This window comes from Micropterus salmoides, unplaced genomic scaffold (genome assembly GCF_014851395.1).
Source record: "Micropterus salmoides isolate LMB-PRFRI ecotype aquatic unplaced genomic scaffold, ASM1485139v1 Ms_hic_scaffold_6, whole genome shotgun sequence".
Lineage (NCBI taxonomy): Eukaryota > Metazoa > Chordata > Actinopteri > Centrarchiformes > Centrarchidae > Micropterus > Micropterus salmoides.
In genome coordinates, this window is record NW_024044348.1 from 32,332,520 (window position 1) to 32,359,791 (window position 27,272).

Here is a 27,272-nt window from a genome sequence, read left to right on the forward strand (position 1 = left end):
TTGTCGGTCATAATTAGCCAGTAATGTTGGACTCATTGCAGGTTACTCCAGACAAGAGAAGTGGAAATTAAGGTTTTCAAAAAAACTGAAATGCAAAAAAGGAGCCATTTTAGAAAGATGAAGGAAGACTGGATTAGTGCCACCTGTGAAAACAGTTTCAAGGTTTTCTGTGGCTCTGGAGGAGCTTTGTCAAGTCTGAGAAAATATCCCTTATGATGTCATAGTGATGTCATCAGGGTTATGGACTTGGGGAGTACAAATGTATAACAGAAAGCCTGTGTTTGGAAATGTAAGTGTGTGGACCAGGTAGTGGGTCTTCTGAAAGATGGTGTTGAATTGCATTCAGGGAAATGTAGGAGCCAGTGTTTTTGGCACTTCACCCATACTAGGAACTAAAAGTCAGGATGTCGTAGCCTCTGTTGCTTCAACTTTGACTATATAAAAAATCAGTTTCTTGTGAGTCCCTCAAATTTATGGAGGTGCAATACTAAATCTCTCTGGAGGCCCACTTCAAAATTGTGCCTCAAAGTATAAAACAATCTTTGGGAAATCAAAGAATTAGAAAAAAATATGCCTAGTTCCCCTAAAAGCAGTAAAATAGAGTGTGGTTTTTTTTTTAGGTTTAACAAGTGGTTTTCAAATCTGCCCGGGACTCAGTAATGTTTGTATTTGCCCTACCAGCTGGTTAATGACATTCACCTGGCATGCCAGGTGTAAATCACTCCCAGATTGTATGGTTAGAACAGAGAGCACCGTGGCCCGAGTCCTGGAGCAACAGGAGAGAGAACCACCGGGTGCTGCATTTGTGGCTGTGCAGTGGAGGGAGGGGGCTGTACGGTGCCTATGGTGTTGGCTCAGCTTCATTGCTTTAATCATGACATGAGCATGTTGCTGCCAGGAAACCTTTGGATGCAATTTTGACCCTAGTGCTTGCTTTGCTGCTTGTTTCTGGGAGCTCTGCCAATTTATATTGCCCCCCAAAAGTGCATAGACTATATCCTATAATGCAACCCAGAAAGGGAGATTCTGAAATGGAAATCTTAACCTGCCACCCTCATCCTGCAGGACAACCCCCACACCCCTCAGTCTCCTCTTCCTAACCACAACTGACGGCATTGTGGCTTTAATTGGCTTCCATTTTGCTGCAGCTCCAACAGCACTACTTATTGCCCTTTCCCCTTCCAGGCTCCCTCTCTCACTCTCTTTTTTTTTTTTTTTTTAATCTCTCTCTTTCTGTGACACTGTTGATACTGTAAAAGGGACAGTGGTCAAGTCACGTTGGCATTAATGTCCCTGTAAAGACGGGTCTCTGTGTTCTAGACCTGGGGCAACTGGGTGCCCTTGACTCCTGCACCCCGTGCACTGAAAACAGAGTGCAGGTCAGCCATTCACTGTGGCGCGATGGCTATCATGAATGGAACATTGTACCTATGAGAGACAAGAGCCTCCTAAATCCCCGGGTCACTCCCACTTTGGAGCGCTGAAGAGAGGAAGGGGGACGGGGGGTTGTTTCAGAGAAATGTTGAATAAAGATAATTTAGGAAATGGGCTCCAGCACAGTGCTGCCTCTGTATCCCTGTTCCCTCCACACACTCAACTCCCCAAGGCTGCTCTGCTTATGTTTGTTTTGATTTTGCTCCCAGAATCGGGGTGGGGGGTGAAGGGGATGTGGCGGTTAAGTTGGAGGACTTTAAGATGCGTGGCAATGGTTAATACAGATTGGATCATAGACAATCTAACTAAACTAAAGGGAGTCATGCTATACTGTAGCCGAAGGCCACATTGTTTCTCCTTGTTTTATGACAGATTAGACAGTTGGAGGTGCTTAAGGATTCCTGTGGTTAACAAAAAATCAGGAGAAGCTGTGCATATGTTCTCCTCCAGGCTTGGAGATGTTGAAATTTTCCACCTGTAAGTCAAGAAACAAACTTCTAATAATTACTCTAATCACACATAGGTCTACTTTGCGATACACATCTGGGGAAATCCTGACAAATATGGGTTATAGAAACATGTCTTTTTATCAAAGGATAGTGGCAGCAGTTGACAATGTGTAGAAATGTGTAACAACTCTACCCCAATCAGTATCCTGCTGTTAAATGAACTATACATAGTGACACATCCTTTCTGTCAAAAGGGCCGAAAGGAGCTTGACAAAAAGGATGAAGGCAGTTTCAACTAAATCGGTTCCTTCTTAACATTTTTCTCTCAGTTTGTTAATTTTCTACTCTTGCACTTCACTTTTGTACCTTTTGGACTAGCATGACTAGAGTTACATTTGCAGAACAGGTGTACACCTCCAACCTGGCTGTAATACTAAATGACGGTTTTACAATTTGTTAATGACTTGTAAATACCAATACCAAAGTAAGTGTGGAAAAAGCCCCAAATGGTTGCTGGCTCTGAAACGGTTGGTTCATTAGAGTTTTGGTCATTAGCAAGGATTGTGAATACACTGAAAAGTGCACAAGTTCCTCTGATACCAGCTCAGTTGGATCAATTGACATGCCTTCCACCTCTAAAAATCTTTGGTGGTTTAATTACAATTTGAGCGTAAATTGTAGGTAGAATCCTGATTTGTCTTTTTGCTCCAATGAGGATGTTTTGCGGAACGACTAGGCACTTAAAATTCCTCACCACTCTTCAGTTACACTGACCTAATCCTCTAAATATTAGATAGTGAAACATAGCCACATGAAGTGCTTACTTTGGAGTCACTTGGTTGACTTTCTTTCTTTGGTTTACAGATACTGCATATAGCATCTTCAAAAGGCCATGTATAAATAGTTAATAAAGTAAATCTAAAATGAGAAAGTATTACTGCATTCAAGTCTTTTGGGGAATTTGGGGAAATAGAACATTTTGTGCATCTACTTCCCAAGCTGAAGCATATACTTCTTATATCATTAAACATATTAATGGGGTCATGAAGGTTCCCCTCATTCAAAGACACAGTCAAGTGGATTAAAAATCCACCTTAATAGGGCTTTAAAGAATTGTTAGGGACACTTTCTTGATCTCTCTGAGGACAAATCACATCATTACACAACTTCAGGTCATAAACATTTTATTATAAAACGCACCATCCCACATTGAAGACACTGCTCTGAACTGTTTACTGCTACGTTCCTGCAAAATGAAATGGAAAAATTGAAAACTCTAAATCATGTCAGATTTTGTGGGAGAAATCTGAGCTACATTGGTGTGTTTTTATTGTATTAAATGAACATAAGTGACAGTGGGCAGACACTGGCTTATTTTACTGCATATAATTGTAAAGTGTATATATACACTTACTCTTCATATTCTAGCTTTATAATTTAACATTTATCAACAAGACAAAAATATTAGTTTTGACACAATTTCAAGTGGCAAACACACAAATTGGCAGCTTCATTACAAGTGATCAGTACTAATGAAAACATTGCTTTTACCTTCCCTTTTTGCTAAACAGCTTAAAGTGGAGTAGTGGAAGAAAGACGTGAGACTGAAGGACCTCTGCTTTGAATCCCTGGACTATCGGTGTGGACCTTCAAATAGGTAAGATTAGCCCCGCTAACTGCTCAGTAGCTGCACAGAGCATCTCGTCATGTAAATATGTGCAACTAAAAATATGAATGTCATGCATTCTTCTTAATCTCTTGTTTTAATTAGCTGGAATTTAATCTGTATTTGTGCATTTCTTTATAAAGTACTTGTTGCCAATCCTGCATGTTAAAAGCTACACCTCTTGTTTAGTTAGCAACACTCATACTTCTTTAACAAACACTGTGTGTCGCAAAATAATTAACATACACTCAACCCATGTTTCACCACTCATACCAGACTACTGCTCACAAGTGAATACCTTGTTGTTCCTATTCACACACCGTTGTGACACTGCCATGCTCACTGATTATTGTGTGGTTGCTGCAGTGCTGCTACACTGGAGATACAATAAGATAGATCATGACCTGGTGTTTGGTCCACAATCCTTATTAATCAATAAAATCTAATGTCTTTGTTTGATGATTCCAACAACTTGGAATCACACAGTTTGTTTTAAAATTGTAAATCCCATACATAACAAAGCTAAGCCGTGTCAGGCCAGGTAAACCTCTAATCATGTGCAGTCGTTTGGACAAACACCAGGTATGATATGTTGACTTATTCACATCAGCGACAGGCAGCTTTTCCTTGCTTGATGCTTCAGTGTGGAAGCAGTAATAAAGACAGAGGTCTCGTAAAGGCATGAAAGGGGCAGACAGTAGAGAGGAAGAAGGAGTGGGGTGGGGTTGGAGGGGGTCTCAGGAAAAGTTCAATAAAACAATCTCATCTGGGGGAGGGGACCCGGACAGAGTGCTGGAGAGGCGCTTCAGTTAATTTCAGTACTTGATCCCACAACCTTGCCTGTCCTTTGACTGTTCCCACAAATATTTGAAGTGTGGTTCCTGCAACAATACAGAGGCCCCTGAAATGGAGAGCAGAGCAAACACAGACTGGATGGTTCCAATGTTTGTCCAAGGTCTTAATAAGGCCACATGCCAAGTGCCATTGAATCCAAACCAAACAAACAAGACCTGGTTAAGGCACACAAAATGGCAATGCCCTGCAACAAAGTCTGGTGTGGTTCACTGAAAGTATTTTTGCCATTTGAGACAAACTGGCTTCCCTTCACTTTAGCATTAGCAAGTGAGCAGTTCACTCAGAGAACTGTAAAGGCCATCTTTGTGAAGATTTGAGTCACAAATCCAAAAAAGCAGTTCTCCTGAGTGAGACGCCCATGGAGAAGAATTACTATGCAAATTGTACAGTTGTGGAAAGCCTACTCAAATCACTAGTATGCTCACTGTCACCCTGCAGCTAAAATGGGACAGCAGGGAGGCCTGGGGGTGAAAGAATAGCTTCCATTATCCAACAGACCTGCGTGGGTTTGAGTCCTGAGCCAGCAAGTCAATGTCAGCGAAAGTGTCTCTGATCAAGTGACTGATTCCATACCAGCTCCAGCTGGACTCTTGGCTCCCTGGAGAGGTCAAAGATTATTTCTCTACAGCCTCATTTTCAATCCATGTTTCAAGTACCCATCATCTCAGTACAATGTCCGTGCTAGAGGAAGAAAGAAGAGCATCATGCAGCTGGACAACCTCTGGGAAGCAGAGGAATGATCAGTATATATCTCCTCTCTGTCGCCTTTAGGGTCATAGTCTTCATCCTCATACATGTCTTCCACATCAGGCTGGTCTGAAATAACAATGTGGTCTCCTATGGAGCAAAGTTTGCTCATGTTCTCCTTGACCACTTCACAGAAAGGCCTCTCTACCCCATCGCAAACACAGCGGTTCAGCAGCATGCCATTTGGGATGAACAGCATCTGCTGAATGGTGGCTTTACACTTGGAGGAGCACTTCCTACCGTTGAACAGCTGCCCACAGTATGACAAGTAGGCCGTGAGGGAGGTGTGGCAGTTGCTGTCTTCCTCGCAGCGCTGCCGGGCCTCCATGCACCCTATACCCCCTGCATCGGTTGGGTGTCTGCGGGGGAGGCACGGCTCTATGGCTCTCTTGGCAGTGAGGCACTCCAGGTCCTGGGCGCAGTCGCAGGTCTCCAGGTCCGGCCCGCTGCGGGTGTGATTCAGCCTTATCAGCGCGTTGATGCAGTGGCTCGGACACTGCCTCCTCGTGCCTCTGATGTTACCGTCACAAGCTGCTAAGTATTGACTGTATGCAAGATCGCACTCGGGCTCGTCGTGGCACCGAAGGAGCGCCTGCCAGCAGATTAGCTGGGCATCTAAAGCCACCAGCACCCACGGGAGAAGTGCCAGGGCGCTGCACCAACATTTCATGCTTGGATGGAGTTCTAGTTCGGCGACGTGCACTTTCTCCACCAGCACATTAGCATCTAGGCAGTTTACACACTGAATCTCACAGACTGAAGTTCATAAGGATTCCGTACATGCGTTTTGCAACCAACGCAATCGAAGAAAAAGAATCAGGACCTTTATAAATCATCCACAAACTTGCACGAAAGTTATGTGTGCCTCTTCCCGGTGAGCGTTGCTACAGTAGAATACAGGATCTGAGTCAGGGAAATCACAACGAGTGGCTGCAAAAAAGAGAAACCGCGCAGTTACAGTCACTCCGGGAAGCATGTCCGTTCAAAAATGGGAAATTATAGCCTGCTCCAAAGTGCAGCCTGTGTGTGCTCCATGCCGCCGGTGCAGATAGGAGGTGGACACAATCCAAAGTTTACGCGCACTCTATAACCATAGTTATTGTCTACAACTCAGTTTGTACACTTGAACTCAGTTTTCTTGTCATTGTTGGTTTCTACTCTTGTTTCCAGTCCTACTACTTTTAACATCCATCCACGCATTCCGATGTGTTTTTTTTTTTTTTTTTTTTGTTTAGGAAGAGGTTTCTATCTGTCGCATTTTGTCCCGCTATGTGCGTCTTTGTCCCTCTTCTTGCTGTTTCGCTTCACGGTCCGCCGAGCATTTCCCCACAACACCCCTCCTTCTGTCGAAAAAAAGAAAGAAAAGTTTTCCTCCCCCCAACCCTCCCTCACCCCCTCTTATTTACAATCCTGGCCACCGATTGGTCGTCATTGAGGAGTCATCCGTGGGACCCATTTCCAGGCCTAGCAGCACAGCTCTGAGCACAAATCCTCGCAGTACATGACGAGATAGACTGGTGGAAAATGTTTATGATTTTCCTTGCTTGAAACCCTGGATCTGTGTGGTCCCCCTTTGTTGTAGCAAATCACAAATGTGTGTGTGTGTGTGTGTGTGTGTGTCGGGGGGGGGGGGTTCTTGCAAAACGCATTCCTTTGCAAGAAGCTCACATCTGCAATTTCACTGCTCCGGTTTTTAGCTAGTAAATGTGTTACCGTTTTCCACTGTGATAACAGCCTCGCCGATTAGGGTTTTCACTTACAGGTTCTCGCTAATTGTCCCTCTTTCCCCCTCTCCATGTCCTGCTTCTCATTCTGTAGAGTTTTAAGCCCCGGTTGACAGAAAAGAATGGGAAAGAATAGTATTTTCTGGCCCGTTTCACATCAATTGTGTCAGATTGGCCATGCAGCGGGCCAGTGTCTTTCCAGGCTGCATATTGTCTACGCACTGCAGCCTATCAATAGAGAGGGGTTTCAGCATCAATATATTTTACAGCTATCCCCTTTCACACCACACTTGAAAACTACCAATAGTTCAGGCTTTTCTGCCATTGAAATGGTAACTAACTTGATTTTCTTTTTCTGTTTTTTCGGCAAAGTAGCTTCAGGTCTGTCTCCCTATACCCTTATAAATGCCCTCTTAGGAGATGTAAAATATTCAGTTTATGTTGAGATTGTCTGAAACATTTAAATTCAATTCTATGTTAATTGTTGAGCTCATAGTGAAATGTGGTGTTGTATGTAGGTAGGTACATTTATTTGTCACAATATAACAGGATATATTGTGAAATTGAGATTTGTAACTCCCTTCTGCTGCATAGCAGACAATATACATTGATACAGAAGCAATTGTAAAAATGGTAAACAGAAATAAACTATATTCAGTGGAGCAGTGCTGAGGATGAATTTGAGTTTAACAGTCTGATAGTTGGTGGGGGGAAAGCTGAAGTTGTACTGGACTACATTATATTGTGATATGTTTTTAATTGTTTGTATGTGAATACCTCTCAGTGTGATGCAGCCCAGCACCACACCATCACTAACTATGAACTCAAAGCTAAAACCATAAATGAATGAACACATTGTACAGGTGCACCTAATAAAGTGGCCTCTGGGTGTACATACAAACATGCATGAATATTTATTTTTAAGTAGGCTTTTAGTACACACTGGTATATGGATTATCCGTTGCCACAGGCTGAGGATGTTTTCTCCCATAAGAAATGCGTAATTGTATCTTTTATCGTTTAATACTAACTGACCCCAACCTCCCATATGCTGACATGTCAATCATAATCTATCTGCAGCCTCCCTGTTGGATGCTTTTGTAGTTGTGAGTGTTATTTTGTCTCCACCTGGTGTTCTGGGTGCTGCAAATGCAAGACTACTGACAAATCGCCACAAAATGTACAGTACATCACACAAAACAGAAAGGAAGTTCATTATCCTAAAAATGAGTTTATTGCAGTTGGAACTCAAAAAATCACTGAAATACTTTCAGAGACAGAATGATAGAGATACTGTGAAACAAAGAAACAGCCAAAGAACGAGAAGAAACTGTGTGTCATGGCAGCCATTTCCTGAAAAATCTGTTCCACAGAATCATAACAGAATAAATTACATTTATTATTATTATTATTATTATTATTATTGAGTTATTGAACTATTATTTTAAATCACACACACTCATACAAAGCAAACAGTTTGCTTTATGGCTTCTGTTCCACCCATTAATATTGTCTTATGATCGGACACAACAGATTGTAGTAGCTCTGTTATAAAAGGACTTATTGCAACTTTTTCTCTGCATTATATTATTGAAATGTCACGAATATACTGTTTATCTATCACATGACAATAAGCACGGCAAGTGTTGCCTAAGTTTTCATTCAGCGGTAGTGTGGCACCTACAGCAAGGAAATTACCACTCACCTTAGAGAAAACAGTCAATGCATTTTTGCCCACTTTTCCTCTAAAATAAAATGCGCACGTGTAAAAGGAAAACTTTTATAATCATAAAGTACCCAGAAAAACACGTTGTGGCAGTAGGACCATCACAGGAATCAGACACTGGCGTATATGAATGTAACACAACATCAACAACATCCCCTCTTGGTTCACCACCCACCTTCACTTAGCTTGGCTAGAAAACAACATAGACAGAATAGCGAGTTACGCAGTAAGCCCACCGTAACTCGCTGTGTAACACTATGACCAGCACTCTCTGCCACAGGACGAAGTTTTTATTAAGACACCACTTGACATATCACACCAGCTAAACAACACGAATCCACCAGCACAAAACGGCACCACACGCGGGGGTCATAGAGATGGAGGACAGGTCAAAGGTCATGTGACAGTCGACAACACTACAAGACGCAGCGAGTTGATGAAAACCAAGTGAAGAACGACGCGCTGCCAACAGTATAGGCAAGCAGCAGATACATCTACATCTTACACAACACAAATATATGTGTGACTTATGCTCACACAGCAGTTACACAGTTCAACATTTTTGTGAGTGTTTTCAACAAAGGCTTTAGCGTATGACTAAGCATTTACATTTCTCTCATCTGAGCAGCTTTTCTTTTTTTTACCTCAGCAGGATCATCCCTATGTATGTTAGACGTGTGAGAACAGTTATTGTACAAACTTAACTGTACTTACAACAGACAAAAGACAGCAAATCTATTCTGCCCTCAAGTAAGACATCATTTCCGCCTGCTCACAAATTCCTTGTTGCTTTTAATCAAACTTAAAGCCTCCTGCAGAAACAAACAAGAAGGTCCTGTCTTTGCAATAAGTAGCTAGATGTTGGAGGTCTAGAGAAGACAGCCTTGTATGGACGTCCAAGGCACACTGAAGTATGGGAAAAAGCCCCTCTGATAAAAGCTTTAATAATGATATGTCAAAACTAAGATTAATGCAGCTCACAGGGAGCTTTCATCAGGGCTCCAGGGGGCCAACATCAGTAAGCTACTTATGACAAAAATCTACCTCATTTGTTCCTAATATTGCCCATTTGTAAGATTTTGTATGTGGAATATGAACAACCCCACAAATGGCTCCTGCATTTTCATTTTCCCTTAACCAGTTTTCCATAATTGCCCAAATTCAACATAACACACATATGGCCTCCTCACATGAGCCAGCGTCAGCCGTGTGTTTTCATTCTGACCAAGCAGCTGATTTCAGTGATCTTCTCTTGTTAAAGGTACGCGTGTTTGTCAGTGAAATCCTCTGCTGTGTGTTTGGAAGCAATGAAAACCTGCACACACACGCACACACACACACACACACACACACACACACACACACACACACACACACACACACACACACACACACACACACACACACACACACCTGAGGCCTCTGCTGCAGAATCATGTTGTGTTGTCACTGGTCTTGTGAGGTACAAGGAGTGTGGGAGGTTGGGGGAATGAAAAGGGTAAATGAGTAAAAGGATTTAATAGACGCATATTTCTCCGAGGAGGAGGTGCTCTGAAGGCAGAAATAATCTCATTGGTTGAATTGCAGTCTTTCAGAGTGCAAGTTAGCTAATTTCAATAACAAAATGAATGACATGACTTTCAGGATATCTGATGGTCAACAGGAAAGCTAACTAAACTAGATCACCCATGACACTATGGCTAGAATCTTTTTTTTTGAGCCCCAGATTTTATATACGCTTCTTTCACTTTCTTTTTCTGCACGGCCTCTGTCTAACTTTGCACAGATAGGAAACCTGTTATTATGTGACGCCAACTGAACTGACATTCCACACAAGCAATAAGAATATTTCTACCTCCGGAGCAGCTCTGCCTCAGAAAAATACAGAAAAACTCTAATCTTCTGGGACTTAAGATTTAGCCAAATCACATGAGACTGCAATTCTCCGTCTGCTTTTTGAGGTCTTCCAATGTGGCCTGGGCTTTGTCTTTCAGCTGGTCGATGTCCACATTCTGGATGTTGGACAGCTGGCCCAGCACCGACTGCTTGTGCGTTTCCTCTTGGTTGTCCTCAGCAATCATCTTGGCCAGCTCTGTGGGCAACACCACATCGTCCCCCGCCTGCTGGATCTGGGTCTCGTCCATCTCATTCTGAGGTAGATAGACACATGCATGCATGTCCATATTGACACACCCAGCAAGTATAGAACAAAAGGCTTAAATCTCACTGTAGTTTATTGAAATATAGTACTCTTCTGCAGGAATGTGTGGGTTTTACAAAGACCGTGGTCCTGTTGGAGATATTTTATGTATGTTATGACATGACTTTAGTCCAAAGATGTCTTTACTTTTCTTTACAAAAGCACAGCTGGATTAGTTTACCTTTGGTAGCCTGTACTTTTCCCGGAAATGACTTCTAACTGTGGCTCTCTCAGCTTTCTTCTGGGCAAAACTGGCTTCTCGTTCTTGTCTGTAAGAAAGAAGGAAAAACATTTTTGGGCATACTTTTCTCAATCCCACTCAACATACAAATTTAGATCGGCAGTGCTGCTAAGGGGTGAAAAAAGAAAGACGACACTCCAGCCATCTTCATAATTGCCGTAAGTCAGCCTCTGCATACAAACAAGGCATTTCTGAAATTCTGCCAAACCAAATGTTACGAGAAGTCCAATATTTATCTGTTAGCCTGTTGTCATTTATATCTTAAAACTTACTCCTATCCAGCCTACAGTATGTGATGCCTCCAGCAGAGGGCAGGCAATAAGCTGCTGGCATTGCTCTCTCCACTCCATGTCACTGGAAAATTAATGGCTTCAGTGTAGTTCATAATTGTCCCTCATAAATTGCTAAATTTGCTGAAATGCCTCTAACATCATGAGTCAACAACATGACATAATGCTAAATAAACTTGCTTATATGGCCTGAGGCCAAACATAGCATGATTCAGTGACAAAAGACCACATTTTATTACAGTCTGTGAAATACAGTAGGTGCTTATAACAAAATAAACACCATAGATGATGTTCTTCAAAGCTACAGTGGCAGAGGTTGCATTGTACATTTAGAAGGATCAAGTCAGCTGCATAATCTAAAGGCGGGAGGACACTAGAGGACCACGGGCATGGTTTGCAAAGTGTTTGTAACCAATGTGTCAGGGGAAGGTCGTTTTATCTGGAGATGTAGCATTCATGGTGCTGTCTGTGTGAGCCTGAGTTCACTTTGTATTAACTTGAGGGGGCCAAACACCAAATGGCACATGGGCCCGTGCAGCGCTCACTTGCAACCAATGAGCAGAGCTTTGTGTTTTCCACTCTCAAGGGCATCAGATGACCAGGGTTGTCACTGTGGCCCCGGTGCTGAGGGTGATAAAATATCTACATGTGACATCTCAGTGTGAGCCCCCCCCCCAACCTTATTCTGCTTTAATCTGAGCAGTATGGGCTTCTCGTGATCTATGCTCGTTTAGCAGCTCTGACTAATAACTCACTTCCAGTGAAGGTCACGGTATGACGGCAGAGCGTTAAGCATCTCGCCAAGCCTCCTGTAGAGTTCAGTGGGCTGAGCTGACTGTGAACGCTGCAAGAGTAAGAACTTCACCCACTCATGCTTAAAATATCTGCACATGGCTCATTGGATAAAAGTGTTCATCAAATGTGTTTGTGCTGACGGGAATGAGCCAGCGAGGAAACAATTGAATAATTCTGTCTTTTTGATAAACGCTTCTCCCAGCAGAGAGCACACATGCTATGTTAGATGATATATATTTATATATACATACACATATATATAAATGACCAGAATTTGCCTTTTTTTGGTAAAACTCTGGTCTGAATTCTTTATTCCACATTATTATGGTAACTTATTCTATGACTAAGATAGTGAATACGAGATATGGGGAGTCTTGCTCCAAGAGAAGCATCACACTAATCAATAGTGAGTTTCTGTCTCCTGGGTGAACTCTGTTTGCCAAATGACCTTGCTGTTAACTTACATTGTCCTGCAGTGCACTCAGGAGATAAACACCTTAACAAATATGTAGACTGAGAAAAGAGAACATTTAAAGAATTCACTTTTGCAGGTGAGACACAGAGCAAATATTTAAATGATATAAGCAAGCACGGCAAAATAATTAAATAGTGAACAGTATGTATAAGCAATTTCAACTAAAAACCAAATAAGATATAGAGGCCATACCATTCTAAATTCAATGTATAAACCTTTAGGCTGCAATATATCTGCATAATGTAAATTACTAGGAACCATCTGGAGTAGAATGCTAAGAAAGAAAAAGCCCAAGTTAATACATATTAGTTTATGCTGTGTCTCTGCTAATATCCAAATAGACATTTATTTACCACACAGTCTAATTCATTATTCAGCCGCACGCACAGCAATAGGAACATTTTTCGCCCCAGGCAGGAATCCCTGCAGACTTTTCAGCGGAAGAATGATTCCAGGAATCCCAAATTAAAAACGGCGCTACACAATTTGCCGAATCTAAGAGACCGAGAGCTCCCAGGGCGAGAGGAGCAGCTGTGTGTGGCGCGCTCATGTTATTGCACTGATGCGTAAAAAAGCGCGCGGTGCACTGGGAGCGCTTTGCTATTTACACACAAAAACGCACTGTTTAAATATGCCATGCTTTCCTGACACATACTGTAAGTTTGTATTACAAGGGCGCAATCATAAGCTTCAATCATTCCCTTACTTTTCCTCCTCTAATTGTTGTTGATATTGTTCAAATTCCTCTTGAGTCATCCCCTGCGCCGCAGCTTCTGTTTTCTCCCCCTCGGGTTTCTCCTCCGTCAGTCCGCCTGTCAGGTTCTTCAGCTGTCCTCCCACCACGTGTTTTACCATGAAAGCCATGGCTGCGCCTCGGAGAGTTCTCTATATGATCGGAGAAGAAGTTGAAGGTTTGGTGCGCTCTTGGATAGAGCGGTGACGGTGGATAAATATCCGACGCTTAAACCAAACGTCTGGAAGTGCTGCACAAGATCAGGTAACTTTAAAAGGCTTGGTGGGAGCAAACAAACCGGAGGGAAAAACGACGGAATTATTCCAACGGCGCGTCGGAAGCTGGCAGTTTCAGCACCACTGGCCTTGGACAGCTCCGCGCCGTGAAGGATGGTGAGGAGCTGCTCCGTTATGAGTCAACAAGTTTGGCGCTGAACTCTACCAATCCTGTGACTCCGTCCGCAGCCACCACTCCCTCCACCCAATCCCAGGCACTGCCGGACTGGGTGTGCGCTTGCATGGCGCGCGTCGGCATCGTGGGCTGCTCCCGTGATTCGCCGTCTGATTATAAATCGCTATGGAGTCAAGAAGGACTCCGGGAGGGACAAACAACACGTGACGAGCCTCAGTGTCTCCTGGCTGTTTTGGTGCCTCTGTCTCTCTTAGGGTCATCTGCGCGCTGGAGCCTAACACAGTTTGTCAACACACAAAAAGCTTCCTAATTGCAAATTAGGAAATGGCTGTCTATTAACTCAAGGCATGAGCTTGGTTTATTGGAATAATCACTTAGAAATGATAAGTCGCTGTCTTCTCTAGTAGGGTTCCTTTGATGTACACGAACAAGTTCCTTTCCACAAGATGAGAGGAGACAGATGGAGCAGTGCGCAAGTAGCCTAAATGCATCTGTCAGTCTGAGCAGATAAGCATCCTCCATGTGCATTGAATACCCTTATTTCCTTTTTCCTTGCTGCTAACATTCAAGAACTGGAGCTGACATTCTAAAATCTGAAATTTTGTCTCCAGTATAATATTCCCCTAGTGACTCAGGAGTCCGCCTGAATTTATAATATCAGTGTCTTATGCTTATTAGTCTTCCTATAGGATTTTCTGTGCTGCTTCCTCTCATGTCTCTTTGTAATGTGTGTGTTTGATGGGGTAGGCGGGTGAATAGTTCAACTTCCAACACCAGAAAAGATGATTTATTAAAAAGCTGGATGCTCTGGATGACACTGTCTGACGCAATGTTCAGCTGGAAAGCCTCACTTCTAAAAATATGTCCTACGTGTGTGTGTTTGTGAGGAATATTTTAAATCTCTCTCTCTCTCTCTGTCTGAGATTCTTGACACATGAAGTGTGAAAAGGAACTTTGATTACAAGTCAACAACTTCAGCGTCCTGATCCTCGCAGCAGTCTGACACCGAGCCTGGCCTACTTTTCCAGTCCCTGTGGATCAGGAGAGGCAGAGCACGTCTCAGTGTCTTTTTGTCACAGGCTTAGCGGGCCCCTGTTAACCTATACCTGGCTTGCTTTTAAATCTCTCTCCAACTTCAAAGCTGCCACTGGTGAATAGATTGAAACGTAACGTAGTGAATAAGATCAAAACTGTAATCTCTGTGAAATTTAATAAAAAGGAAGAATTTGCCTAACCAGCATGTTTCAACATCAAATTATATCGTTTCGCTTGTGATAGTCACACCCATGAGATCTGTTCCCAGCGCAGGCTTCACTCACTTTTTTATGGATTATCACTGAGCCCTGACTACAGGTGCTTCAGCAGGTATACAGCAGGAGGTTTTAATCCAAGATGATGTAAATTACACACACAGGCTTAATGGCAAAATCCATACATTTCAGAAAAGAGGACTACAGCCTTCACACGATGACATGCTCTGGCAGCTGAGCCTCACTGAACAAAAAGTGAGAGCAGAGACATTTTCTGCAGAGCTTCTAACAGAGGTGTTTATTTAGGGCTGGACCTAGCACATTCAGTTCCCTGGGCAAGCTTCCACTGGCACACACCCCAAACCGCACCCACCCAACCAAAGAAAATCAATCAAATTGAATCAATGATTTGAATCGAATAAATGTGTTTAATTTTTATACTTTCAGACATTAAAACTCTTAACTTAAAGTACTGGTTATTTAGAAAGATTAAAATGGTCAGAATTAATGAATGATGAGGAAAATTCAATTTGCAAGACTTGCAGTAGGAGCTTACAGAAGCAGGAATGGCAGCCGGACAACTGAACGGGCCATGATATGAGTAGTAGGATTCAAGCCATTTTAAATGTGCGTCAGGGCAAGGTTAGGGAATGGCCTGTCAGAGGGCTCAGCTGAGTTATGATACAGGTTATTTTTGAGTCCATCACTTGCAAAAGGGGATGCAATCAGATGTTAGTTAAATCAGAGCATGTGGCACTGAAATAAAACCTTCACGGTTAAATACAGAAAACAACATTACTCACAGTAGCTGATTTAAAAATAGGGTCATGTTAATGCTGCCTTGCTCCTGCCTGTGCTCAGTTAAATTTACTACCTACTCAGCTTTGATTGATGCCTCAATGTGCTGTGAAAATTCATATTCAATTTGGTCTGTGTTTAGCATATATGAAGCATAAGTGCATGCAAAGCCTTCGCACAGATGTTTACTATAAACGGCATGCATGGTTGCACATGAACCTGACACATTACTTTCCCCTTACTGCATAAACATCTGTGCTTAGTCTTCAGAAGGTTTATTTTATTAGTGAAAAATATGTCAAAAACAATGTGGATGAAGAATGATGGTGAAAAATGTATATTGTCCATGTAAGATCGTAAAACATTTAGCCTTTGATAAAAAAAAAAGAAGAGGAATCTTTGAGCCAAAAGCAACAAAAGGTTACAGAAGTATGCCATTCTGTGGTTGATGTGAGGCAGGAGTGATCAGGGTGTGAGTCATCATAACCTAAAGCATCACACTGGCTCCTGCCCAGTCACACTTCCAGCCTGGTTACACTTGATCTTCCAGGATTAGGAGCCTGTGTGGGATTGAGAGAGAAGGGCTCATGTACACCATCACACACTTTGGCTGATCCTCAGCTGCCGAGTGTTGCACCTTTTTGTTTCTTTAGACGTGGGATGTCAAGGGATTAGACTCATCAAACGAATGTGCCCTGCAGCAAACAATATGCTCATTCAGGGAGTTTTTAAATTCACACAGGTGGAGATGACGCCATTAGCAAGTCACTGGGACGCCTGTCTTAGTGACAGCAGTGTGTGAGTGGCGCCCTCCTTGTGAGATAAGTGCCCTGTGCACTCTATGATTAAACTAGTTTTTGTATCAAGAAAGCGTCTCAAGACATTTGGGTGGACCAGTGAATTGCTGTGTTTTAATTCTACTGTGTAAGGGCCTGACCAGAGATTGAACAGACAGGTGGGGTCACAGCAGCATGGCACCATATGGTGGCAAGCGAATCACCCCAGCAGAGGGGGTTTGATGCCCCGCAGGCTGTCTAGGAGGTGTTGAACTACACCGCATGTCAGCATGGCAACTGTCCCCCCAGCTAACATCAACTACTTCCTCATGAGCTTAATATAATGGCCCTGCAACAGAGAAAACAAAGACCCTTTCAACTTTTGAACTTGATATTTAAAGCTGCATCAAACTGGGTTTGAAACCTGGTTTGTGTAAATGTTTGGTTTTACCTAAATTACACCAAAAACATACTGAAACAATAATTAACAAATTCACAGCAACACATCTTCGCAGAGTGACTGTTAGTCAACACATTGTCAACATTCTTTCACAGGGACTATTTCTTTGGTAGAAAGTGTAGTTGAAGTGTTCACAGTGAGCTCTGTGGATGACCCAGAGTAATGACACTGTTTCTGGAAAGAGGTGTTGCTGTTAAATCATTTATTTAATGTTTCAGCTCAAACTAAATTCTATTCCCCTCCATTGTATTGGTGGTGGCAGAAATCTCAGAGATGGATATTTTAAAACCTGGGCATAGAAAGCCAGCATATCTGTATCTGATCTCATTGGTATTATATTGGTATGATATCTCACAATGGGTTGATATGTTGTATTTTGAATTCAGCACAGTGTTTTGTCTCATTTCAGCAGAAGTATGTATTTTGTGATTTCCTTCAGCTTTATGTATGTGTGCTTGTCCCATGTATGCTTTCACAGACGGGGGCGGTGGAAGACAGAAAGAATACATTTACTGGAAAAAGTGGAAGCAGAAAACAGGAACCCAGACGGAGGTTCAGATTACACATTGGCATGGATGAAAGTGTGAAAAGAAGCTGCTAAGAGACACACTTGGTGACAGAATTCACAGCAGAAAATTGTGCAGATGAAAAGTGAGAAATGTGAAACAAATGTTCAGAGAATTGGGTGGAATAAGATGTGAAATTGAGTGTGAACAGAAAAAAAGACTTCAGACTACATTGTGTCCTTTTCGCACTCACTAAACTGTGTTATTAGAAGCAGAAACACCCAAAACCAAATGACCGCCTTTTCCATGATGCTGAATACAAGGATGATACAGTGTTGTTCCTGATAGCTGCCTCAATGAGACAGCAGAGCCCTTTAGAGAGTACAACACCAGCTGCTGACAAAGCCTCATCGAGAGAAGATGGAGAATTAAAAACAGTATCAAACATGCATGCAACCCAGAAAGTGGAAAGACCAGACTCCTGAGACAGAAGCTATAGATCAAGAACCTACACAAATGCCAGGGTTGCCATGGAGTAAGCAGAAAGGGAGGCTCCTAACCATCCAACCAAGCCACAACAATTGTGCACATGTCCACATTACTTTCAGTAGTTTAGGTGTGGAGCTGTTTAATGGTTTGTGCAAGACCACCCATAGTTCCATTTTAATAGAATTCTTAATGTCACAGCATGATATTTTCAACATCCTTATGCCTCAAACTTGGTGACTTTGTGATATATATTTTACCACAAAACTTTGTCTGTGCACCTTTAAATCCAGATTGGATTCAAACTTCGTATAATGTGTTCCACCCTGTCAGCCTTTCATTCATTTGATTTTTTACTTACTCGCAATCCTGTACTTACACTTCCTGCAAACTGCAGCACTGTTATAATGCTCTGATATACTCACACATCTGTCTCTGACTCTGTCTCTATGTCTGTTTTCAACCAAGTGTTGTTTAATCCATATACCGTGTTCTTTATGTTCTGTAAAACTGCTGCCAACCTGTTAAAACCACTTTAAAGAAACCAGCCTACATCAAATGCAGCTACTCTATCTCCATGTATGCACAGACTAGTATTAATATTAGCATGCTCCACTTCTGTGCATTCAAATGCACAGAAGTGTATTAGTGTAAGTAGCTCTGGTGGGTTTAAACCTTATAAGCACTGCAGCTTTATAGCCACGCTGTACCCGCTGGGCTGCAAAGTGGGCTAAATCGCTGCACAGTGAGACTGTCGGTGATATCATCTGTGTGCTGGACGTCAAATGATAGAAAGGAGGTGATTTTTGTCCACATTTAATTAAGTGGTTAAAATGACCCCAAGCTACCACTCTTAACCAACAGAAGAATTACAAGCAGATAGTAGCAGGGAGTGAAAACAAAAATGATAGCGATATTACAAGATTACAATTACAAGAATGATAGAGATATAGTATGTTAAGGAAAATCAGCCTGTCCTCCTCCCCAGTAAATAGGTCATTTGTTCAGTACCTCATTACTACCCATGTTTACGTTTATTGTGGCAGTGCCCTCTACTGGCCGTACTAATAATAATAATAATATTAATAGTGAGAACATCTGCGTAATGGTGCTTTCAGACCAAACGCGAATTTAATCCTCGCGACGCTTTTCCTCGCGTGAGTACATTCGCAGCAAGTGTTCACACACAAGGCAAGAAGGCGAAAATTTACTCGAGTTGGAAATTTTCAACTCACGCGAAGGCCTTCGTGTTGGCTTTGCGTCGCCTGCACCGCCCCCTTTGCGTCGCTTCGCGTGGCCCAACAAGAAATCGCGGCTCTACACGTCTTTGCATTGACTTTGTATGTAAACTCACCGCCCCGAACGCTGTTGGTCTGAAAGCACAGTAAGAGGAGGACGGACTTTCACACAGGAGAACGGTGTTTGAGTCCCACGTGAAATCAAGTAAATAGTGAGTTATTTTGAGTTTTAAGTTAAATAGCATTACTGACTTCTGTCACATGATCTACATAACATCACTTACGCAATGTAGGCCCACCTATTTTAGCCCAAACCACCATGTTTTCGTAATCGCTGATATTCAGGCGATTTTAACTAACTCAATGTCAGAACCAAGATGACATGAAAACAGTCGCAGAATCTGCACCACACTGCAGTGTTTCCCATTCATTGATTTATTTGTGGCGACACAACGAGCCACAATATCAACGCTGAACGCCACATATGTTAACATTAGAATACAGCTGGGTTGTCGAGGTTAGCGTGCTGTACATAGCTGCTATCGAATGCACCCCCCTCCCTGCTGCCAATTACACAGTAATTCTGTGGGAAACACTGTATTGTGTATTTACAGGTGTTTCTGGCGGTTTCTCTTAAAGCTAAAGCTGTTTCTTCCATGCTGTCATTTCACTGACTTGCTGCAACGTAACACCGCCCCCTGGCGATCAGATTGCCAATCGGTGATCGGCAAACTCTACTAACCAAGTAGTTTTGTTGCCTAAACCTAACCAAACTATGACTGTCTCACATCGTTAACCACATGTTTAATGTCATTTAACGTGAGGTTTGACAAACGACCTATTTTGTTGTTCAGGTTGTAGGACTTGTTGAGGAAAATTGTCATTTTATGAGACATTTTTATTGTCAGGAGAGAGAGAGAGAGACGAAGATGCAGGAAAGGTCATGGGTCAGATCTGAGTCCACATTAAGAGCATATGGCTGCTGAGCCTGCGCTGTCATATCTCTGCTTATTTAGCTTTTCTTTCCTCGCATGCTTCTTTTACACTGCTCTCACACATTTGCTTTACTCTCTGCCTTTTCCATTTTCTAACCCTTCCTTCTTATCCTCCTTCCCCACCCCCACCCTCCTTCCTTCCTTCCCTCAAATCCCTACGATCCTCCATCCTTCCATCCCTCCCCCGTCTTCCTTGCCTGATTTAGACCTCTTGCCTGAGAGGAACATCAGAGCACAATGGGTTAGTGCTAGCTGAGCTTAAATGGAATGAGAAACCCGGAAAATTCTCTTTCATGAGTAGATGCAAACAATCAGCAGTGTGAGGATGAATGAAGGAGAGGAGGATGAGATAGAGCAAGCTGGGAAGTAAGAGCAGTGAGACAAGGGTGCAGAAAAATGGCTAGAGATGGGTGTAAGGGTCAGTGGAGAGGGGAGAATGATGAAGGTTTTTAATTCCAAAAGCCATTTTACAACAAATTGCATTGTGACATCTGTGGCTTAATAATATACTGTAGATATAATCCCATGCTTGTGTATGTGGTGTTTTTTGGAAAAAGGTCCTAACAATAGTGGAAAACAAATTGCCATTTTGCAGCAGCTATAAATGTAAAATATGATTACGATATGCTACCGGAACTCTGGGGTACAATAAGGTAATGATAGGGGCTTTGGGAAAATCATTTAAGGAATACAGCAACGTACTAACAGGTGTCCATAAGACATACAGCTGTTACAGAGGACAACTTGAACCAGATTCAAAAATTGTTACTCCTTTGTTCCCCATTGTATTGTTTTCTTTCAGTGTACTTACAGTATTTAACTTGAACCTGATTCATACAACGGAATTATGTAGTATGTCACGGGCTGTATGTTGAAGTGATACCCAAAAAGTAAACACATCATACCTCACCAGAAGACATGTTTGTTGTTCTTACGGGTCCTTTCCACTTGCTCTCAGTCAAGTCCCCTTATGTAGAAGTCTTTAAAGCAAGACTTGTAATTTTTGAAAGATGAAATAACGCAGTAGTCCTCTAACAAATGAAAGTCCTTGGCAAAAAAAATGCCCCTCAGATCACTTCAAAAGACTCAGGGGTGCTGCTGCTGCAGCCTTACTTGGTTTGGTGAGACCAAAAGTTAGCTACGGTTAGCAAAACTTTAGTTAGGTATTGCTGTGTAACTGACATTACTGAGTCAGTCTTCTGACTTTCTGACTCTTCTCACTTGTGCAACTTGTACACTACATTTAAGCATTGTACTTGTCACTGGCGGCCAGCGTGGCTTCTGTTCAGCAAAAGTTAGATAGGCTTGCTTAACTGATTCTGCAGTTTGGGCGCAGATGATTTGATCTGATTACACCTGTATTGAGATGCTCGGACAACTTTCCAGAACTCATTTTTGGCTGGAACATGCTGCAAATTACAATCTGTCATGATGTGACTCAACTTTGTAGCAGCGTTTGAATCAGAATACATTTTTGTACTTTTCAATTATTATTATCTATATAATTATATTATTTATAACTATTAGACTAAACTGATCAAATGGAGTCCTGAACCTTCACAACAATGATGTAGCATGCCATATAGTCTCTATACATCTTGTCATCTTGGTGACCCTGAGGTCATGCCTGAAGCCTCATACTCCATCTGTTTCTTGCGTGTTAGAGAGTTACAGATTTGTTTCTCTCTCTCAATTAAATTAAATTCAAATTAGCTTTATTGGCATGAATGTGTAACAACAATATTGCCAAAGAATCATACTAACTAGAACGATCAACCCCATACATTTCATTAAACAAGTAAGCGTGTGTGTGTTTTATTAAAAAAAATTTAAATGTATTAAAATAAAATAAATAAATAAAACAGTAATTGTGTGTGTGTGTGTGTGTGTGTGTGTGTGTGTGTGTGTGTGTGTGTGTGTGTGTGTTAAAAAAATAAAAATCTCTCTCTCTCTCACACGCGCACACATACACACACACACAAATTTCCCCATCTCCCCACATGTGCAGCCATGCCAGCAACATGCATCCTTTTGTCCTTGTTACATAACTACCCTCCCCCACCAGCACACTGGGAAGTTATGACCCAAGTCTATACCGCGCTCCTCACTCCTGTTTCTCCTGCAAACACACATGCACACGTATATACTCGCACACATATATGCAGGCTTTGCTGTTACTGAAATGATCATATTTCCCAGCGCAGAGTCACATGCAAGATGAGTCACAGCAGATCTCGCCTGTTTTTACATTCAAATAAACACAGTCTTGGTGTGTTTACATTACGAGCACCAACTCCCACAATCTGACCTCAGAAAACCTGCATTCTGGCCTGTCTTTTCCCCCAAAATGGATGAATTCTAGGATTCAATGTAAACAGGAGAAAACAGGGCAAAAAAGACATTGTCTGCCTCAGGAACAAGAGCAATTTTCTGGATTTTTGAGACCCTTATGGCAAAATCGTGGTGCCTGCAGCCTCTGCAGCCCTAACTGTCTGCCACACTGACCCAGCTCTCACCAAGATATCCTCACTGATGTGTGTATGTTTATTTGCCTTGCGTGCAGCCTCTCTGTCTGTCCATTCACTGGAAGGTTATGAGCACTGATGTTTACATGGTCCCAGCAGACACAACCAATCTGATAACAGCTGAACCGCCGCAAACATATGGCCTCGTGGAGTCGGGACAGACGGCAATTCTCGGCCAATTACATGTGCTCTTAGTGTCAGTGCTATAAATAGGTGTCTGACATTTGTTTGTACTGTTTTGCTTTATGAGCTTCTTCACAGCAGCATGCAAATTGTGGGTTTTACACTATGTACACTTTTGTACTCTGCCAGTGACAGGCAAGACTTTACAGGGGGGAGCAGATTAATCAGCCATCTCCACCCTCTCAAACTACCAGATTTATCTGATGATGTGATCTAAAACATCTATTTTGTGTTTTTCTGTCAACAAGATGTCAACATCCTGACATATGCTGGAACTAAGAGCATCCTCTCCCCTACTCTCCCTCCCTCTCTTGTTAGTACCTTTCTCAAAAACACACAGCTGACTTCCTCACAGAGCAGCGGCTCGGGACAAACTCCTCTAAGCTCGCCATCCCTGATGACCTCATCTGATCTCGGCCCTCACACATCACTGCCTCTGAATCCCAGTTATCCTTAGAGGCCTCATATCTGTAAACACGAAATATAAACACACACACACACAGTGATTTAGTGAGAGGAGTGTTGTTCACCATGTGAGGAGGGAGTATGAGTCAGTGTGGTGTCTGTGTGCACGTGCAGTGGGGTGGGTGGAGGTGGGGCTAATCGCCCTCATCCTGTCACTTCCTCTGTTCCTCTGTCTGCTCAGGTTCTGGGACGACTGTACAGATAAACAACAGACTACAGGCACAGGTTATAGACCGGCTGACAAATGTATGGGCTTCTTATTCACCTCACACTGATGGTCACAAAAAGTCTTTGCCTTGCCAAAAAGGACATTTGTTAGATGCGTCAAAACACCAGACGTCCAAGGAACAGAGCAGTAGAGCAGGCCTCATGTCTCCAATTAGCACCATGATAAACAACCAGAGGGCCGTGAATAGACCTGACAACACTAGGAAAACATTTTTATTCATATCATGAACAATAAATTGCTTACTGGTGATATCAGATGTGTTCCTTTATTAAAGGGTCATTTCATCAGAATTACAACAACAACATTGCTGCCTCCACTGATATTTAGCCATGCGGAGACCATAGCAGGAGTTATTCTTTTGTTTGCACTGAGATTTGACTTTAGATTTCTGCCGCCACACCATAACAATGAATATTTGTTCAAATATCACAGTAACGCATCGTTCCTGAAACTGTTACTCTAGATAATCCACAGACCTCAAGGTCAATAGTTTTTGTAAGGACTATTTTTCAACAGAAAGTAGTTTTGTGCAAGCCTGGATTACCAACTGGGCAAAGCGAATAATTGTCTGAATGCCCTGTGGTTGTCAATGCAACAATGACTTTGTGCAAATTTGTTTGGAAATACGCACCACTAAAGCATAACAAAATAGGGGCCTTCTGCAGTTATGCATGATCTTGAGGCCCTGTCTTGTAGAGGAAGAGATCTTATTTGATTGTTTTAATACACCTATTTAACTGAAACTCTTAATGTGATTGAAAACCTGTGGCCATGTAGTATTCCAGTGGAGAAATACTGATTAATTTCTGGGCAAAATAGCAAATGCGTGTATTTGTGGCTTCGTATGCTTTAAACGAGATGTTGCTTTTGAAGATTGTTTCAGCGTGTTTTTCTGTAATTTGGGTAAACTGACCCTTTAAAATCTTGGCTACAGAATACCAAAACATGGTAACCCTGAACTACACTCTCCTCTAACATTCGAGCCAGGTTTCTCCACAGCCACTTGCCAATACAGCACAAGGAGTAGTTACGTAAGGTCCTGTGTATTGGTAAATGTCTCTGTCCGACCTCACGTGGCCCCTGCCCAACCCAAACAACATGAGGCCCGCTCTGATGAAACCCACTGAAAATGGTTCATATGCTCTACTGAATCAAGCCCTCACCCCAAAGGCAAACTCATCATCTTCATCCCTGCTGGAGCGCTAACGTCGCTTCCTCTCCTCCCTCTTCCCCAATGGCAGATCTTTGCTCACTGAATTCAATTAACTCTGGCTCAATCAAAGCGTCTCTGCGGGAATCAAGGCTGAAGGTGAAGGTAAGGTGAGCTCCCGAAGTAGGCCGTTGACGTCTGAGAAGTCAGGGCCGAATGCTGGAGCCGTCAAACTTCCGGAGGCTGGACAGGATGTGGGATTTATGTGACAAGCTGACTGAAGATGTTAGCATTCCTGGGCATCATGGACTTCGGCAAGGCTATGGCCTCCTTGCCACGTGACAGAGACGGCTGCGTAGATGTTTCCCTTCCAGCCAGGAAAGAGTGTCCATCACAGCTTGTCCCCACTAACCATGCACCCTGTCATAGTCCAACACTACACACCTGGCTGACACATCAATGGAAACACAGGAGTTATATAAACATCAGGACAAGACAAAACATTGAAGAAGTTGCACTAATAATCAAAAAGAACATGATGTAAACTATACCAGTAAACCAAAAACCCTCCCTCAATAAAAAAGACAAACAAGACACATATTTATCAGATGTCAAGATGGAGCATGGTACAAGAGAAAATTTTCACCCAGAGTACGAGGTATATGGAATATCTTGACAAATTTGTTTGACTGTCTCCACTACTCCACTACATTTATATGAGAGATATAGTTACTACTCACTTCACAGATAAAGATTTGATCACTGGTTCCCAACTTTTTGACCTCTTGTAAAAATAACAGTGTCTGGTTGTGGCCTCGTTCATGATCTACATGAGTTGTTAGCACGCCCGTCAAAGAGACATTTCCCTTACCTTGAAGGTCCATGTGTGGGGTATGTAATTATTTTTTAGCTCCAGTTAATTTAAATTAATTTATTGTTATGTTGTATCTGTACCTGTTTAATGTCATATTTTTATGTTTGGTAACCCAATGTTGCGTGTGTTTTGTGTTCTTAAGGACAGAAAACACAAGATCTGTGAGCAACAGAGCTGCTGTAGGAAAATGTGATTGACAGAAGCGCTTTCACAGCCTATCTTGTCACATGTTATCTGAGATGATTGACATTCTCTCTCTTTCTCTTTCTTGCCATTTTTTCTCTCAAGTCTTCCTCAGGTCTAAAGCTGAACATCCGACTCATCTCATGTCATCCTCCTTCAGGATACAAGTGGTTCTTATTGCAAAAGGCACAAAAGGCAACCACAGTTGGATGGCTGGACTAATAACCTGCAACAGTTTCATATGAATAAATATCTATTTTGTCTAGTGATGTACCATGATAGTGATTTGTAGGCAGCGGATGTAAACTTTTACATTTGTAACAAATGTACTAGGGCAATTTAATGTGGGACACCACCAAGGGGACATGGCAAGCATGTTGCAATAAAATAAAATAATTACTTTGGAATGATTAGAAAAAAAGATGAACTCGATTACCGCCCCCATGAAGTCCTGTGAAGTCTCTGAGAACATACATTTGACTGGTAGGCTGCTGCTATAAATCCCTAGGCATGCTGGCAAAACCTGGACAAGGAACATCAATCAAACATTTTAAATCCTTCACCACAAGTGCTCCAGTGGTGCTGTTAACTGGCTAAGGAGACATGAACTGTTTGAACTGGGCAGCTCTCATTGGATGTGGATCAATATGTGTTCCCAGCAAGAACATTCACCAATAAACTAGACCAAGGTCAGGGGTAAATGGTACTGGACATTTGTGGGGATATAGATGATACTGTCACTCAGACTGACCCACTATGAATGCAGTCAAAATGCGTCACCTTGAGGTTTTTCCAAGGGCCTCTGAGGAACCCTTTGTGTGCCACAAATGTTGTACATCTTCCAGCAAGTTTTCCCTGTGTCCACAACTAATACTTCCATCTCTTCTAGCCGGTGCAGAATTAAAATGAACATTCTTGGGAGCCACGTGAGTCATGCATGACGTAGCTGCCCACGTCTTTGTGTGGGGGCTGATGAGTAATCCAGCTTGGACTGAGGCAGGAGGCGAGCCTTTGAAGCAAAGTCTCAGCAGAGTGGGGAAATATTGAAGCACAGACTGGGCTAAACACACCACTAATGCAAATATAATGCCAGTGAAGGCACAGACATGTTAGTCACCTCGGTCAGAATTCGACTGTATGATGTAGGTTTGATCCAATTCAGGGTTTCACACCTCAGTGTCTCAATGAAATAATATTATAATAGGATAGCAGTTGATTAATACCGCCAGCTGAGCAGCAATAAACAGAAACCAGGAATTATCCACCGCAGAGCCGCTGCAAGAACACAAAAGCAGTGATGTAAAACTGGCTCCAGGCTGCATCAACAGCAATTCTTACATATAATGTATGAGTGGACTGAGATCACTACTATCAGCTGAACCAGGGGTCAGATAGCAGCCACAGTAGG

At 42.4% G+C, this 27,272-nt stretch overlaps 2 protein-coding genes and 1 long non-coding RNA gene across 3 annotated transcripts; 1 reads left to right on the forward strand and 2 right to left on the reverse strand.

Annotated features, from left to right (window-relative positions):
* Positions 1-3,050: 3,050 nt before the first annotated feature.
* On the reverse strand, positions 3,051-6,555 carry LOC119890861 (growth arrest-specific protein 1). The gene has a single exon (XM_038702304.1). It carries the CDS (start codon positions 5,819-5,821, stop codon positions 5,069-5,071), a length of 753 nt encoding a protein of 250 aa, XP_038558232.1. The 5' UTR covers positions 5,822-6,555; the 3' UTR covers positions 3,051-5,068.
* Positions 3,440-21,145, forward strand: LOC119890863. Its single transcript, XR_005442324.1, has 3 exons — positions 3,440-3,540; positions 10,596-10,756; positions 17,509-21,145. It is a non-coding gene; the product is annotated as an uncharacterized LOC119890863 (long non-coding RNA).
* On the reverse strand, positions 8,091-14,399 carry cplx3b (complexin 3b). The gene is made up of 3 exons (XM_038702305.1): positions 13,309-14,399; positions 10,983-11,070; positions 8,091-10,751 (listed from the first exon to the last, which is right to left on the reverse strand). The coding sequence occupies exons 1-3, from the start codon at positions 13,464-13,466 to the stop codon at positions 10,527-10,529; spliced, it is 471 nt and encodes a 156-aa protein (XP_038558233.1). The 5' UTR covers positions 13,467-14,399; the 3' UTR covers positions 8,091-10,526.
* Positions 21,146-27,272: the final 6,127 nt, after the last annotated feature.

What these genes read in the sequence shown, in the direction of transcription:
- LOC119890861 (XM_038702304.1), bottom strand. Translation starts at nt 5,821, where the DNA reads ATGAAATGTTGGTGCAGCGCCCTGGCACTTCTCCCGTGGGTGCTGGTG.
- cplx3b (XM_038702305.1), bottom strand. Translation starts at nt 13,466, where the DNA reads ATGGCTTTCATGGTAAAACACGTGGTGGGAGGACAGCTGAAGAACCTG. An exon ending in CAACAATTAGAGGAGGAAAA is followed by an intron (nt 11,071 to 13,308) that starts GTAAGGGAATGA and finishes TCTTTCTTACAG; the next exon opens with ACAAGAACGAGAAGCCAGTT. An exon ending in AAAAGTACAGGCTACCAAAG is followed by an intron (nt 10,752 to 10,982) that starts GTAAACTAATCC and finishes TATCTACCTCAG; the next exon opens with AATGAGATGGACGAGACCCA.